The sequence below is a fragment of the Asterias amurensis genome, chromosome 6, assembly GCF_032118995.1.
Source record: "Asterias amurensis chromosome 6, ASM3211899v1".
Lineage (NCBI taxonomy): Eukaryota > Metazoa > Echinodermata > Asteroidea > Forcipulatida > Asteriidae > Asterias > Asterias amurensis.
The window spans coordinates 24,230,095-24,243,281 of NC_092653.1; the positions used below are offsets into that span (position 1 = coordinate 24,230,095).

Below are 13,187 nucleotides of genomic sequence, written 5' to 3' on the forward strand. Positions count from 1 at the left end.
TTAAAGATCAATTTTTAGGATTATTTTTGTAAAGTTTGTTAAATTTACTCAGAAATAATTAAATGATGTGCATAACATTTAGTAAGGTTGAAAATATAAATGTTCGCAGATTTACGCATAATTTACATGGTTTAAAGATGGTCATGGTGAAAAACTTCCCTCAAAATATTTTTGCCTGAAAAGCTATTTTATTATTGTTTGTAGCAAAACAGTTTACACGCAAAATTGTTATTTAAATGGTAATAAAATATTGTTCTAGATCAAGGAATAACAACTCACTCACAAATTTACAAGTTCTTCCAATTATACACAATTGTACACGTTTCTTGATATAAACAAATAATATGAGATTGAAGAAGAAAACAAAATTTATTTATCACTTGGCTGAAGAATGATTTTGTTTTTGCTTGAAATTTAAGAATGGCAAAAGATATGGTTTGAAATGTCGTCATTTGAATTTAGTACAAAATAACTAGTTGAATTGTTTGTACAAATTCATTGTACATAGTATTTACATGTTCTGGTTTTGAGTACACAACCACAAAAGGTACATCGACATGTACATTTGTATACCTCAACTTACAGTTTTAGATGCTTTTCAAGGGAATATGATTTGCGAATGAAAACTGAAAGTTATTGTAAATACAGTCCTAGATCAACAATTAAGTCCTTTAGCCTTTGTATTTGTTCCTGTACATAATCTTGTAATGTATTCTCTAGAACTTTGGCTACTGTAATGGAACCTACCCAATGTACATGTCTACATTCGTAGCTGACTGAATTCTTTTTCATTTCATCGGGGAAAAACTACTTGTTTTAAACTAAAAGCAAAAATTCGCACAGCTTTCATGTGTAACAGGCATTTAAAAAGGGTATGAAAGAGTAGACAATTAGGTCTGAAATGGCAGGATTGTTGCTGTGTGATTAAGGACCGAGCGCAATCACCTGGCCATAACCTTGCAAGGTTTTAAACTGCCATTCCAGAAATAATTACCTAATTAAAAAATCTCAAGAATTGTTTTTTACATACTCTGCTTCATCATCTGATAGCATCCGAATTTGACTCATTTTACTCAGTCCATGTTTAAACTCACGTCATCACATTTAGTTCTCTGGTTTAAACATGGCCAGGTGATCTCCTCCCGGCCAATCAGAATGGATAAACTGTACCGGGTATTTATGACTAGTTTTTAAAACAAAATAGTATCTTCTTGAATGTACTGAATAATCGTAATGTTCAGAAAAGACAGTCAAACACAGAACACAAAGAAAGCTACTTCTGTAAAACAAATTAGGTATTTTTTGTAAACCAGGGCCCAATTTCATGGCTCTGCTTAAATATAGGGAAATTGATAAGCTACATGTAAGAAGAGTATAACATTTTGTTCTGACTTATGAGTGAGGCATGTACACTGTACATGTATATGTAAGTTACTCTAGACTGAACAGGTGTTTGCGGCTTACAGTTCATCATCAGACATGCTTGAATGTTTGATTGGTGACATTTGCTCAAATTCAATCCTTTTCAGTGTAGATTTGAGTTCTGTTTGCCATTTTGTGAAATGGCAACTCAGATCTTAGGGTCCTATTTTATGGATGAGCAAGCCATTTCTACTTGCACATTACAGTTTCAAGATTCAAATTCAACTTATTACCAATTGAGAAAAAACACAACAACAATAAAAACCACAACAACAACAATGATCCATATTAGGCAGTGTTTGCTTATGCAGATGAGGTTGGGCCCTAGGTAAAAACCCAGAACTGATACAGTTTTGAGTAAACTTCTGTTCAAACTTTCTGCTGTTGATATATTTTGTGAATAAAGAGTGTTAAGTAACATTGACCGAAGACTAGTTTTCAGTGCATATACGAGTGCATTATTACTTACATGTAACTCAGTAGGGAATCTCATGTTGAGTGTTGATGACACACACTGACAAGTTTTAGGTCCGTTTTACATAAAGATGTCAGAAATTGAATTAGATATATCTAGGCACAGGCTGTGTTCATAGTTGCAAGTTCTGGTGGTGACTATAGGAGCCACTTTCTTGGGCAGATTTAAAAAAAAAAATTTTTTTTTAAACTACACAACTGTGAATGTATGAAGACGACATTTAGCAGTGAGACCAAGTCTAAACTTGCTGATAATATGTTTAAAACATCAACTGAAATCTTCCACTGTAGCCCACTTCTAAAGGATATTCAAAGTGGTATGCACTCCCTCATTCTGAATCCTTTTTTGTGATGGTAATTTCACTTGAAGGATCAATGAAAGATGAGCTAAATGTATGCAGGCTTAAAATAGCTTACAAACTAACTCTGCTAAGCAAAACCATACAAGGAGCTGGTCTTATGTTTACCACTGCATTGTAGTTTTTGCGAAAAGCAGTTTATTTAAGCAAATTTGTTCATCCTGCAAATGAAGCAGCTCTATCGTATTTGAACCCCAACTTTTATCTGTTTCAAAAAGCTTCAGAATCGGTTGTTGACAACTCAATGTTTCAAAAGAAGTAAATCAGACATCGTGTGTTCTAATATTGTAGCTTTTGTAGGGATTTGTTTACAATTGAGAAACAGTTTCTCTAAATACGTTTGGCCTTTGGATGATCTTAGGCTGCTTGGTTGTAATTTCAAGAAGTTGTCTAAAGTTGATTTAAACTGTAAGGCCCGGCTCATACGTACCGATTATTGCGTCAAAAAAAATCACTTACGCATTCGCTGGAGAATGAACTGGGCTTTAGTGTTTAAGTCAACACCAAGAAATGGTTCTAGGAGGTTTAATTTTAAAATTTAGGTCAACTTTATTTTGGAAGATGCTATACAGAAAAGGGATGGTTAACATTGTTTTTAAGTTAACCGTTTTTACTTGTACAGTAGTAGCAAATCATCCGCTCAGGACTATAAAATTGTGAGTGCAGTTAGAATGGATTTCATAAAATTGCTTTTGCATATTTTGGAGCTCCTGGTAAATGGAGGCTATGGATTAAGAATGGTCTTCAAAGTCATTGTTGGCAGTTTCTATAAAAGACATTTACTTCTGGATTTTGATTCATTTTTCAAAGTTATAGCCATTTTTCACTTAACAGCCTTTTAAATATTGCAAGTATGAAATAGCAATTAACAACCTTATAGCACTGAGCCGAAGAAATATTATAAACAGCCAAGTGTCTATTTGCTAAAAGTCAAGCTTTTCGTAAGTTAAATTTGAAGGAAAAGTGTGATTCAGTTCCCTGAGCAAAAGACGATTTCAAAATAATCACAAACTCAACGGTAGCGGAATGAAATTTGCACCATGTATCAGAGTTTTTATCAGTAGATTTGCGAGATCTTATTTCTGCCGATGATTCCACAGAGAAATCTTTGTTTCCTATAGTTCATCAATCCAATCCATTAGATAATCCATATTCAACATCCCTGAACAAAAATAACAGACCATGATGTTCCCTTAATTCTCATGCGGTGGTTCTGATTTTCCTTTGACAACCATCGATAAAAAACAACCACCAACCCAACTTTCATCACGTGTGCATGTTTGTTTATTCGTTGCTCTATCCCTCCTCTCTCTTGGAGCATACTAAAAACAGCCTGAGCAGGCTTATATCCCAAAGGTAATTAACCAACTCCACTCTTCATTGCACTCTTCTTCTCTTGTTTTTTTAATTTTTTTTTTTGTGAAATTAGAAAAGCTATTACTGGTATGTTTGGCGTGTTATCCACAACGTTTGCCAGTCAGTCGCTGTGCTTCATTCGATATGTTGTTTCTACCTAAGCTAGTACCAACCAATCCATTTATAACCATTCTCTGTTAATTTTAATGACAAGTTAAGGATTTTTTTTAAAGCGCTTCAAATAATCCACTTCTTGGGGGATTGAAATATTGCTACCACGTTTTACTGTCTCGGCATATAAATTTTGAGAACGAAAAACTAAATAGAGTGTAAAAAGCAACAATAATTGTTGCCTCTTTACACTTTTCAATTTATTTAGTTTTTCGTTCTCTTATACAAAAAACAGAGAGAATATGTGTGTAGTTATGCATTTTAATGATATGAGATGGATACCAAAATCACCATTTGAAAGTTGTGAATTTTTTTATTCAAAGTTAGAAAGTTTCAGTTTTTATTTTTTTAATTTTTTTTATTATTTTTTAAATTGACAAAAACAAAAGCAATTGAAGTAATAGTTGGTTTTTGAGTCCGTAAGTTTTCTTGGCCTAACTGTAAATAATTGCATGAGCTGTTAGTATTTTTACTTCATGTATATGTACATGGATTGTTCACTGGTGTCATTTTAAATCAGATTTTACTCACTTTTTCCATTGATAGTGCGTGTCTCATAACTTTCCCAACCTTTCAGCTCTATCCTTTGACTCTCCCAGTATTCCGATTCCGTTGTTTTCCCCCTTTTTTTGATCAACCCTTCCATCACTGTTTTCATCTCATTGTATGGTTCAATGGGTTTTGATCGTGAAATTAAAATTAACAAATCCAAGTTGCTGTTAACAGGAATAAATAATTTATGAAACGATTTACGGGTTAAACTGTCTTGCTGTGCCACTATATCATCGCACCTCAGACTTTTTTTCACAGCGTCACTTGGTGTTTGTGATAACCTGTTTTAACTCCCCGCACAAAACTGAGTTGTTAAACAGTTTATGGTGTATTATAGTCCTTCCTTCTTTTATAACCAGGGTTAAGCCCTGTGGTTAAATAAGTTAACACTCTTGACCGAGTTGATAAAACCAGATTAACACTCCATTAACCATTTCTTTTCCTGTTTCTCCTTACTATATAAAATGCTGCTTTCAGATCAGGGAAAAAGAGTAAAAAACACAGGTACAAGATGTTGTGAATAGACCTTTAATGTTGGAGATTGAGTAAACTCATTTTGTGATCGTCAGTTGACTTTTTGTGAATCTTCTTTTGAAACTTGGTATAAATTGGTATAATTGTATGTAGTGCAATCTGTGTAGAGCGTAGCCTTGTTGTATTTCTGCCTTCGCTTGCTGTCATTATTTATGTATGCACACTACAGGTTACTCTCTTCAAGTAACACATTTTGATTTTGCCTGCATGTTCTAACACCAAAAATGAAAGGGAATCAGCTCTTTCCCAATCACTGAAAACATTATTTATCATCACATTCATGAAGGCCAGATCTTTCCAAATATCTTGCACAGCTTACATGTACGATGTACTGGTACATGCAGTGAATTATCAAACACTTCTTTTATAGATGGTAATATTGCATCTAGGATAAAACATATTGCATATCCAATACGTATTTCAAATGTCTCAGTATGTGCGTGTGAAGCTGATAAACTAACAAACCCCCCAAAAATCTTTCCGTTTTAAATGCTTCAATCTTTGAGAAAATCATCATTTTTGGTTGGGGGTTTTATGAGCTTTCTGAACTTTAGTACGATACCATCCATTTATATTACATTGGGTTTTTGTATTTGTTATTTATTCACTTGTGCGTGTTTGGCTTTTTTCTGAACAGACTTTTTGCTTTCACTTTTGCTATGGCAAAGGTTTTGATTTTATAAAATGTTGCTGGAACACATGCTAGTGGCTCCTCTTTGACAAGATATTTTCTCTCATTGGCTGTTGCACAATTTTGCTTTTGTATTATGTCGTGTTTGAGTTGTCTTTATTGCACGTATAAGTTTTCTTTGTCGTTTATACCCTTTCAGGTGTTTTCTTTGTCCTGATCATCTTAAACTGGACATTTAAAGGGATACAAACAAGGTTTTAATTCTAGCTTGTCTTTAATATTTGATCATCCTCATTGACGTGTGTTTTTTCACTGAAGCGATCCAAGCCATCAGGTTTCACCATTGCCCCTGATGTGACCAAGACAAGTCATGTAACCACAGCTTTTTCTCAAATATTGCAGTATTCATTTTCTAAACTTAGCGCCTGGCTTTACACTAACATGACCAGTTAACATTATTACCAGTTTTTGTAATAGAGTATAGGATGTACATGTAGTGCAATCATTTGAAACTGCCACAGTTGCCCTATTAACTCGATAAGATGTAACTTAATGCTAAACTTTTAGAAAACGGCTATTAACAAATTTAGATTTGTTTTTGTAAGACGAATATGCCAGCAACTATGTAAAATGAAAGCTATATTTTTTAAATAACATATTGAAAGTTAGGGCATGGTGAAATTAATTCAAAGGAAAAGTCTTGATTTCCCATGCCAACATGTGTGTTTGTGCTGCTGAAAATAGTGTAGTGTCTTACCAAATTTATAAAGCAATAACATGTATGAAAATCGCTTATTGTGCATGCCGTTAGATTTCAAGGTTAGCAGCTTCAATATGAGCCTTTCCCCTAATATTGCTTATCAGTTTTCGAGTATTCATCGCAAATAAACTAGTGCTGCATTGGTAGTATCTAAAAATTTATTTTAACTTGACTTTTTTTACTTGTTGTGTAAGAATCGCTTATTGGTCAAGTAGTATCGGCCCATTAGTGTGACATGGTAAGTGGGTTAGAATGAGTATTTTATAGTAACATTCAAATTATCAAAAATAATATTTCCAACTGGTGTTTTCTAGTCTATAAGAAAGACTCTGTTTTGGTGCGAACTCAAGGCGGTTACTCCCCTCTTTTGCTTTTTTTGCACAGCCACAGTCAAGGGTACACTTTTTGATACAAAGACACCAAATGAACAACTGATATTGATAATAAACTCAAGCACTTTTTATTCATAATTGACACAACGGTTGTTAGGTGAAATATAAACAACATTGATATGAAACTGCTACATCAGTGGTTATAAAACTTCATAAAATGGACTCGAACAAAATGTGTGTCCATGATTGTGGCTTTGCACATTAACAAGTAAACCACTGGTCACTTTTATTGGTAAACAGTTTGCAACTGCTGTTCAGAAATGAAATTTTTAAGTGTTTCCATTGTGCACTTTTCTAGCATGTGTTCTATACGTCTGATATTTTTAGCACTTATTATGCAAGTTGGTATGTGTATCACAAATTTGTCATTGTGGATCACTTTGTTCATGACATTTGACTCTTTGTGCTTGTAAAAAGAAATTTGCCTGTTCATCTAGTATCGACTTAGTTAACTTTTTTGTTTGCATTCATTCTTCAGGTCCAGTAGTCGCTCCAAGCGCAAACATAAGAAGCATCATAGTAAAAAGTGAGTAAACATTATTAGCACTCATCACAGAAATCCTCAAAGAAAGATGCCAGAACAATACATCCTTTTCGGCTTTACCAACTCACACCTGTTATCTTCATGTTATTTGTTTTCCAAACATTGGCCACAATTTTTTAACTGGATTGTGAACAAGCCAGTACTTTTGCCGACTGCCCCAGACAGATGAACTGCTCATAAAATCTGTTAAGTTTAATGCCCCAAGTATTTTAATGTCAACATACACACTAAGTGAAAAAAATGTATACTTTTCTGATTTTTTTCTGGCCAAACTCAGAAATTCTTAAATGGAGCTTCCCCATAATGGTAGAATAGTGAGCCATTTTTTAAAATTAAGTTATTTTCTTGTCTTGCAGGTCCCAAGACAACGGTGATAAGAAAAGTCATCACCATCGCCACCATAGTTACAGTGATTCTCCTTCAGACTACAGCTCTGGGGGCAGTTCTTACTCCGATTATGACAGTGACAGGTGGGTAGATTGTTGTAACGCTGATGTTAAGTAGGATTTGAAACTTTGCATGGTGGAAATATGATATGGGAAGGTTTGCGGTAACACCATGTTATGAATATCTCTAAATGAGTTGGGGTGGTTCTGAAAAGAATCGTTGGTTTAACAACGCTGATATCATTCAGCCTTATGCAAGTAGCTAGTAATCATCAGGATGTGCTCGAGTTGTGCTCCACTTTTTACTTGTCATCATTCACACAATTGTACTGACCTACCCAGACCTCAACCTCTGATAAGTGGAGCCATCCTGTTCTTCGTAGCAGGCTTCCAGGGCCCATTTTCATAGAGCTGCTTAAGCACAAAAATAAGCTAGGCATAAAAAACTATGCTAACAGAATAGGGTTAGCAGCCAAAATACAATGTCGCGCTCATAACTTGTCACTGATATCATGCTCGTTATTGCTAAGTAGGGATTTTTAAGCAGTACCTTGTGCTCAACTAGCTCTATGAATGGTGGCCAGATATGGTATCTTGCTTACAGCCTGTGCAAGGTTCTGTGGTCTCCAGGACCTTGCCAATCAAACTGGGTTTTCTTTGCCAGTGACAAGTGGAGAAAGAATCTTCCTCATTGTTGCATTCCTTGGGTTACATGTCTCTTATTGGTACCATTTATTTTGTTTACATCTTGCAGTTCTCGCAGCCCTTCTCCGAGGCGTTCCCGCAAGTCCCGCTCCACCTCGCGCAAGAGGAACCGGCACGCTTCCTCCAGCCCTTCCCGCAATAGCAGACGGAGGTCAAGATCCTCATCCCCGAGGTCAAAAGATGACAAGAGGTCACCTAGGGATTCTGATAGGTCCCAACGAAGACGAGATACAAGGTACTGCCTGGAGTTCGGCAATTATTTCCTTGCTTGATTACAGGATTTATTTTTTCTTCATTTCCTGAATTTTGTTTCCCTCTAAAGGGGCTGTGGCAAACAAAACATAGCCTGATGAGTGGATGCACTGTGCGTGCTACACACTGGAATATCAGAGTCTAATAAGAAGTCACCCCTGTGTTTTTTGTAATGCCAAAAACAAATAGTTCCGGCCTCTATACATGTCTGTTGGTGGCATCCTATGCACAACTTTATAAAACGGTTATAAGGCTGTTGTTTTGTTTATGAAAGTTGTGCCTGTGTACTTGTAAATTGTTTGAGAGATAAACACAGCTTTTGGTAACTATCACAAACTCTGGACCAAGCAGTATGCTCTGCGGCACCCTCATTTCACTACATTGCTTTATCAAATTTGTGTTCCTTGTGGAACCTCCACTTTTAAGGTATAGATAATTATTTTGATTATTCTTTAGGTCTCCATCACCTAGTAGGAGAGATCGTAGGTCCAAATACTCTCGCAGCCCATCCCCAAGAAGACGGTCCAGAAGTCGCTCAAGGTATGGCTTATCAGAAAGCAACATGGGTCTCTTATATTATAGAAATGCATACACTAGAGGAAAGCTCCTTGAAAGATAAAGAATAACATCCTTTTTATCTGGCAACTCACACCTGTTATGTCATTGTGATTTCTTTTCCAAACAGTGGACTTAATTGGATCATGCACAAATCAGTAGGATTTTGGATCCCTGAGCCATTCCTGGGTTATAGGCTGACCCGGATTATGACTACCAGAAGCAGATGAACTCCTCATCCATTAAGTTTAATGACCAGAGTAATTCATATCCTCTCTTTGCAGACTATGTATTTGACAAACTCAAGCACTTGTTATTTAGCGTTGACACTGCAATTTGTAATTGATATATAAATAACATTGAGATAACTTATACATCAATGATTCTCTCAAACTGTTGTTCAGAAAATGGACACAGAAAAAAATGTGTACCCATGAATGTTGTCTATTGCGGACCAAATAATTAGTGGTTGTACATATAAATAAAAAGTGCTTCTGATGAGTTTCTGTTTTTTCTCTTCATTTCATTCCGTTGGACAGGTCAAGATCCCGAACCCCAATATCTCGTAGACGATCTCCCTCTCCAAGACACTCTCCCTCACCGAACCACACCATCAAGAGCCCCTCAATCTCTGAGAAAAGAAAAGACTTCTCACCGATCCGCAAACGACGGAACTCTCCAAGTTTTCTGGATCGTCGGAGAATAACAAGGTATGGGGGGCTGGTTAAGTAGAGGTCAAAGGTTACCAATTTTAATAATGATGATGAGATTAGAGAGTGAGAGTGTGGTACATTTTTTTCTATTGTCATGTACTCGGACTACAGCCTCCGTAACTCTTGACCAGCTATGAGAATCACACGTGTCTGCTTAAAGTCATACAGTATTTTGGTCTGTGCGTGATGTTTAATAAAGTTTGGAGCTTTATTCTTTTGGATGAAACATTTCTGAAGGAATTTAAATGAATTTTGCATCTATGGGAAGAGTGAGCTGCTAGTGCCCCTTTTTCCAGTGCTGAGCTTTTCAAACCATTGGCTCTGGCTTGGGATCTCTCCCTCCATTTTGAACCCAAATGATGTGTGATCTTACAATGTTATAGTGGCTAGGGGAGGCCAAGCCAGAGCCATGATTTAAGAAAGCTGGTCAATAAAGTTGCATTGGAAAATTTGATGAGTTGGGGGAAACTAAAGGACATCGATTTGCTACAGTTTGATTAGACTTTGCTTTGAGATTGAGATGATGAAAGGATGTGATTTTTATTTTGTTTTTGTAGAGATGCTAACCTTTCTACTATTTGAAGAACAAATTATTGACAATTTATTCCTGAACCATTTGACATCCATCTTATAACAACATTACAAAAATTAATGTGTTTGTAATTGCTGGGCATGGGTTTCCCCATGGTAAATAATAAATAAATAAAATAATAAAATAAACAAAATAAACCAATATTCAAATTCACTCAAGACTATCAAAGTGACTTTTAAAATAAATCTGGAATATTTTGAAAGCTCTTTTGATTAAAAACTGTAAATTTGCCAGAGGGATTGTAATAATTTGTCAATAGTTGAAAATTTTACTTTTATTATTAATAACAATCCACACAATTACACACTGTGAATATACAACAAGCACTTATGCACTTGCAGATAGAGTGAAAGCACATTTTCAAGTAAATTTGTGTGGTTTTTGATATTTGAGTGGGTGTGTATATTATTTGTAATAATTTTAATCCCCACATGACAGGTTCCTGTTTTAGGAGTTATAGGTTTTGTGTGCACAGGAGTGTCGTGAACATTGTGGAAGTATGTGTGTACATTGTATGTAAAGTGTCGTATATATTGTCTTGAAATAGTTTGTGTTTCATTGTGCTGGATGTTATGTTAAGATAGTGCTTTTGTGAAACTGTCAAGCTGTGATTTTAAGTTGTGGTCAGCTATGATGCTATTGTCAAACTGTTTATTTTTTTACCCGTCTTGCTTGCATTGTGTTTTGTATTCTTCAAATTACATAATTTTTACCAAACATTATCAAGGTCACCATTTAGGGACAGAGATGATCGCTATCACTATGACAACGACCGAAGAAGACAACGTAGCCGCAGCCGATCCCGTTCCAGAGGGCAGGATCGCTACCGAAGATAGACCAACCTTCACCTCCCTTGGAAGATTCAACGGCAAATTGATGTGTGTATGTCTCAAATCTGCCATCTTGTTTGAGATTTTCTTTTGATATTGGGAGCATCTTGCGTGACTCTTGCAGAATTTTGTGTTTATTTCCACTCTGGCTTTTTGTACCAGAAAGTCGGAAGTAACGCAACTAATAGACAATGTGGCCAATGTTTACAAAAAGAGTGACCTTGTTGTTTTTTTCAAGGTGTTTCTGGCAGGCAAGATACTAAACAAAATTGACATTTTGTGTCCTAATTTCCACATGAATTCAATAGTTAAACAAATAATGGCTGGAGAGGTTTTGAGATGTGCCCCTTTTTTAGTGCAGTCTTCAGAAAAAATGTTTTAAGTTTTCTTCCAATGGGCCATGTATAAATCTTGCCTGCATGGAATTCAGGCTCTTTTGTAAACAAGTGATGTCACAGGTCACAAGGCCTAATTTCAAAGCCAACTAACCAAATATTGATTCATTATTTCATTTTAGACGATTAAGAAGGTTTGAAGAACATGTTGTCTGTAAATAAGACAGTCATGTCAGTGGTACCTTAGAAAAATATTGTTCAGGACACAACTAAAAGTTTTTGGTACCACATTTTTAGTTTTGTTTATTCTTTATGTGGTCATTTAAAGACAGTGGACACTATTGGTGTATCTCATCATAAACATAAAATAACAAACCTGTAAAAATTTGAGCTCAATCAGTCATCGAAGTTGCGAGATAATAATGAAAGAAAAAACACCCTTGTCACAGACCTCAAGTTCTAAATCTGACGTCACGAAATCAAATTCGTGAAAAATTACTTCTTTCTCGAAAACTATGGCACTTCAGAGGGAGCCGTTTCTCACAATGTTTCATACCATCAACCTCCCCCCCCCCCCGTTACTCGTTACCAAGTAAGGTTTTATGCTAATAACTATTTTGAGTAATTACCAATAGTGTCCACTGCCTTTAAGAACTGAACAGCAAAACCAAATGTGCATGGAATGATACCTGCCATAACAGTTGTATCACTATCCAATCGTTTGGTTGTTGCATTACCATAAATTTTGATGGATACAAATAATTTCCTCAGCAAAATGTAACATGCAAACTGAAAGTTAGGCCGTGTCCGAAACGGCGACTTCGGCTACAGCTACGGCTAGATCGCGCGCGTCTGCCTATTCTTCAACACTGGTAGACACGCTGATCTAGACGTAGCTGTAGCCGAAGTCGTCGTTTCGGACACGCCCTGAGTAAAAATGAAAAGAAGAAGAAAAAAACCGGACAAAATACATTATTTTAGCACAGATAACATTGTTTCAAACATTCTTAGGTAATTTGATAGCTCATACAGTTATTACATCTACAGTTCATTGCAACTACATACTAAACCGCAGAGCTCAGCAAACCAAAAACTTGAATTTTGAATCAAATCGCCAGAGGTTTTCTACTTTGTTCACTTTTTCGTTTGAAAAACTACTCTTCTGAATTTTGGTTTGGGTGGCTTTTTAGGGGTTGATTCTTAAGGCAAATGTTTGGTTTGATTATTGAAGTGCAATGTTTCTATGGTAAGGTGCTGGGCTCTCTCTTCCATTCTGTTTGAATATCCTTGACGATAATTTGCATATCATTAAATAAAGCATTATCATTTCATCAGGTTGTTGGCTGCCACTCATACATAATGCATGAGCTGAATGTAATTTGCATATCATTAAATAAAGCATTATCATTTCATCAGGTTGTTGGCTGCCACTCATACATAATGCATGAGCTGAATGTAATTTGCATATCATTAAATAAAGCATTATCATTTCATCAGGTTGTTGGCTGCCACTCATACATAATGCATGAGCTGAATGTAATTTGCATATCATTTTCTGTGCTGTTTACAACTGCATGCATACTCATTGGCCTATTGTTTTAAACTATTACTCATTTGCATGCCT

General features: G+C 35.8%; 1 protein-coding gene across 8 annotated transcripts in view; it reads left to right on the plus strand.

Moving 5' to 3' along the window:
* The window catches only part of LOC139938914 (uncharacterized), a 64,075-nt gene that overhangs the window by 42,507 nt on the left and 8,381 nt on the right, over positions 1-13,187 (plus strand). For 4 of the 8 annotated variants that reach the window (XM_071934579.1, XM_071934583.1, XM_071934580.1 and 1 more), the window contains 6 exons: positions 4,812-4,838; positions 7,130-7,177; positions 7,552-7,665; positions 8,336-8,521; positions 8,995-9,078; positions 9,633-9,803. In XM_071934579.1, coding sequence (XP_071790680.1) covers positions 4,812-4,838; positions 7,130-7,177; positions 7,552-7,665; positions 8,336-8,521; positions 8,995-9,078; positions 9,633-9,803 — 630 coding nt within the window. Of the gene's footprint in view, positions 1-4,811; positions 4,839-7,129; positions 7,178-7,551; positions 7,666-8,335; positions 8,522-8,994; positions 9,079-9,632; positions 9,804-11,125; positions 11,281-13,187 lie in introns of all 8 variants that reach the window. The other 4 variants (XM_071934582.1, XM_071934584.1, XM_071934586.1 and 1 more) reach the window with 3 other exon arrangements.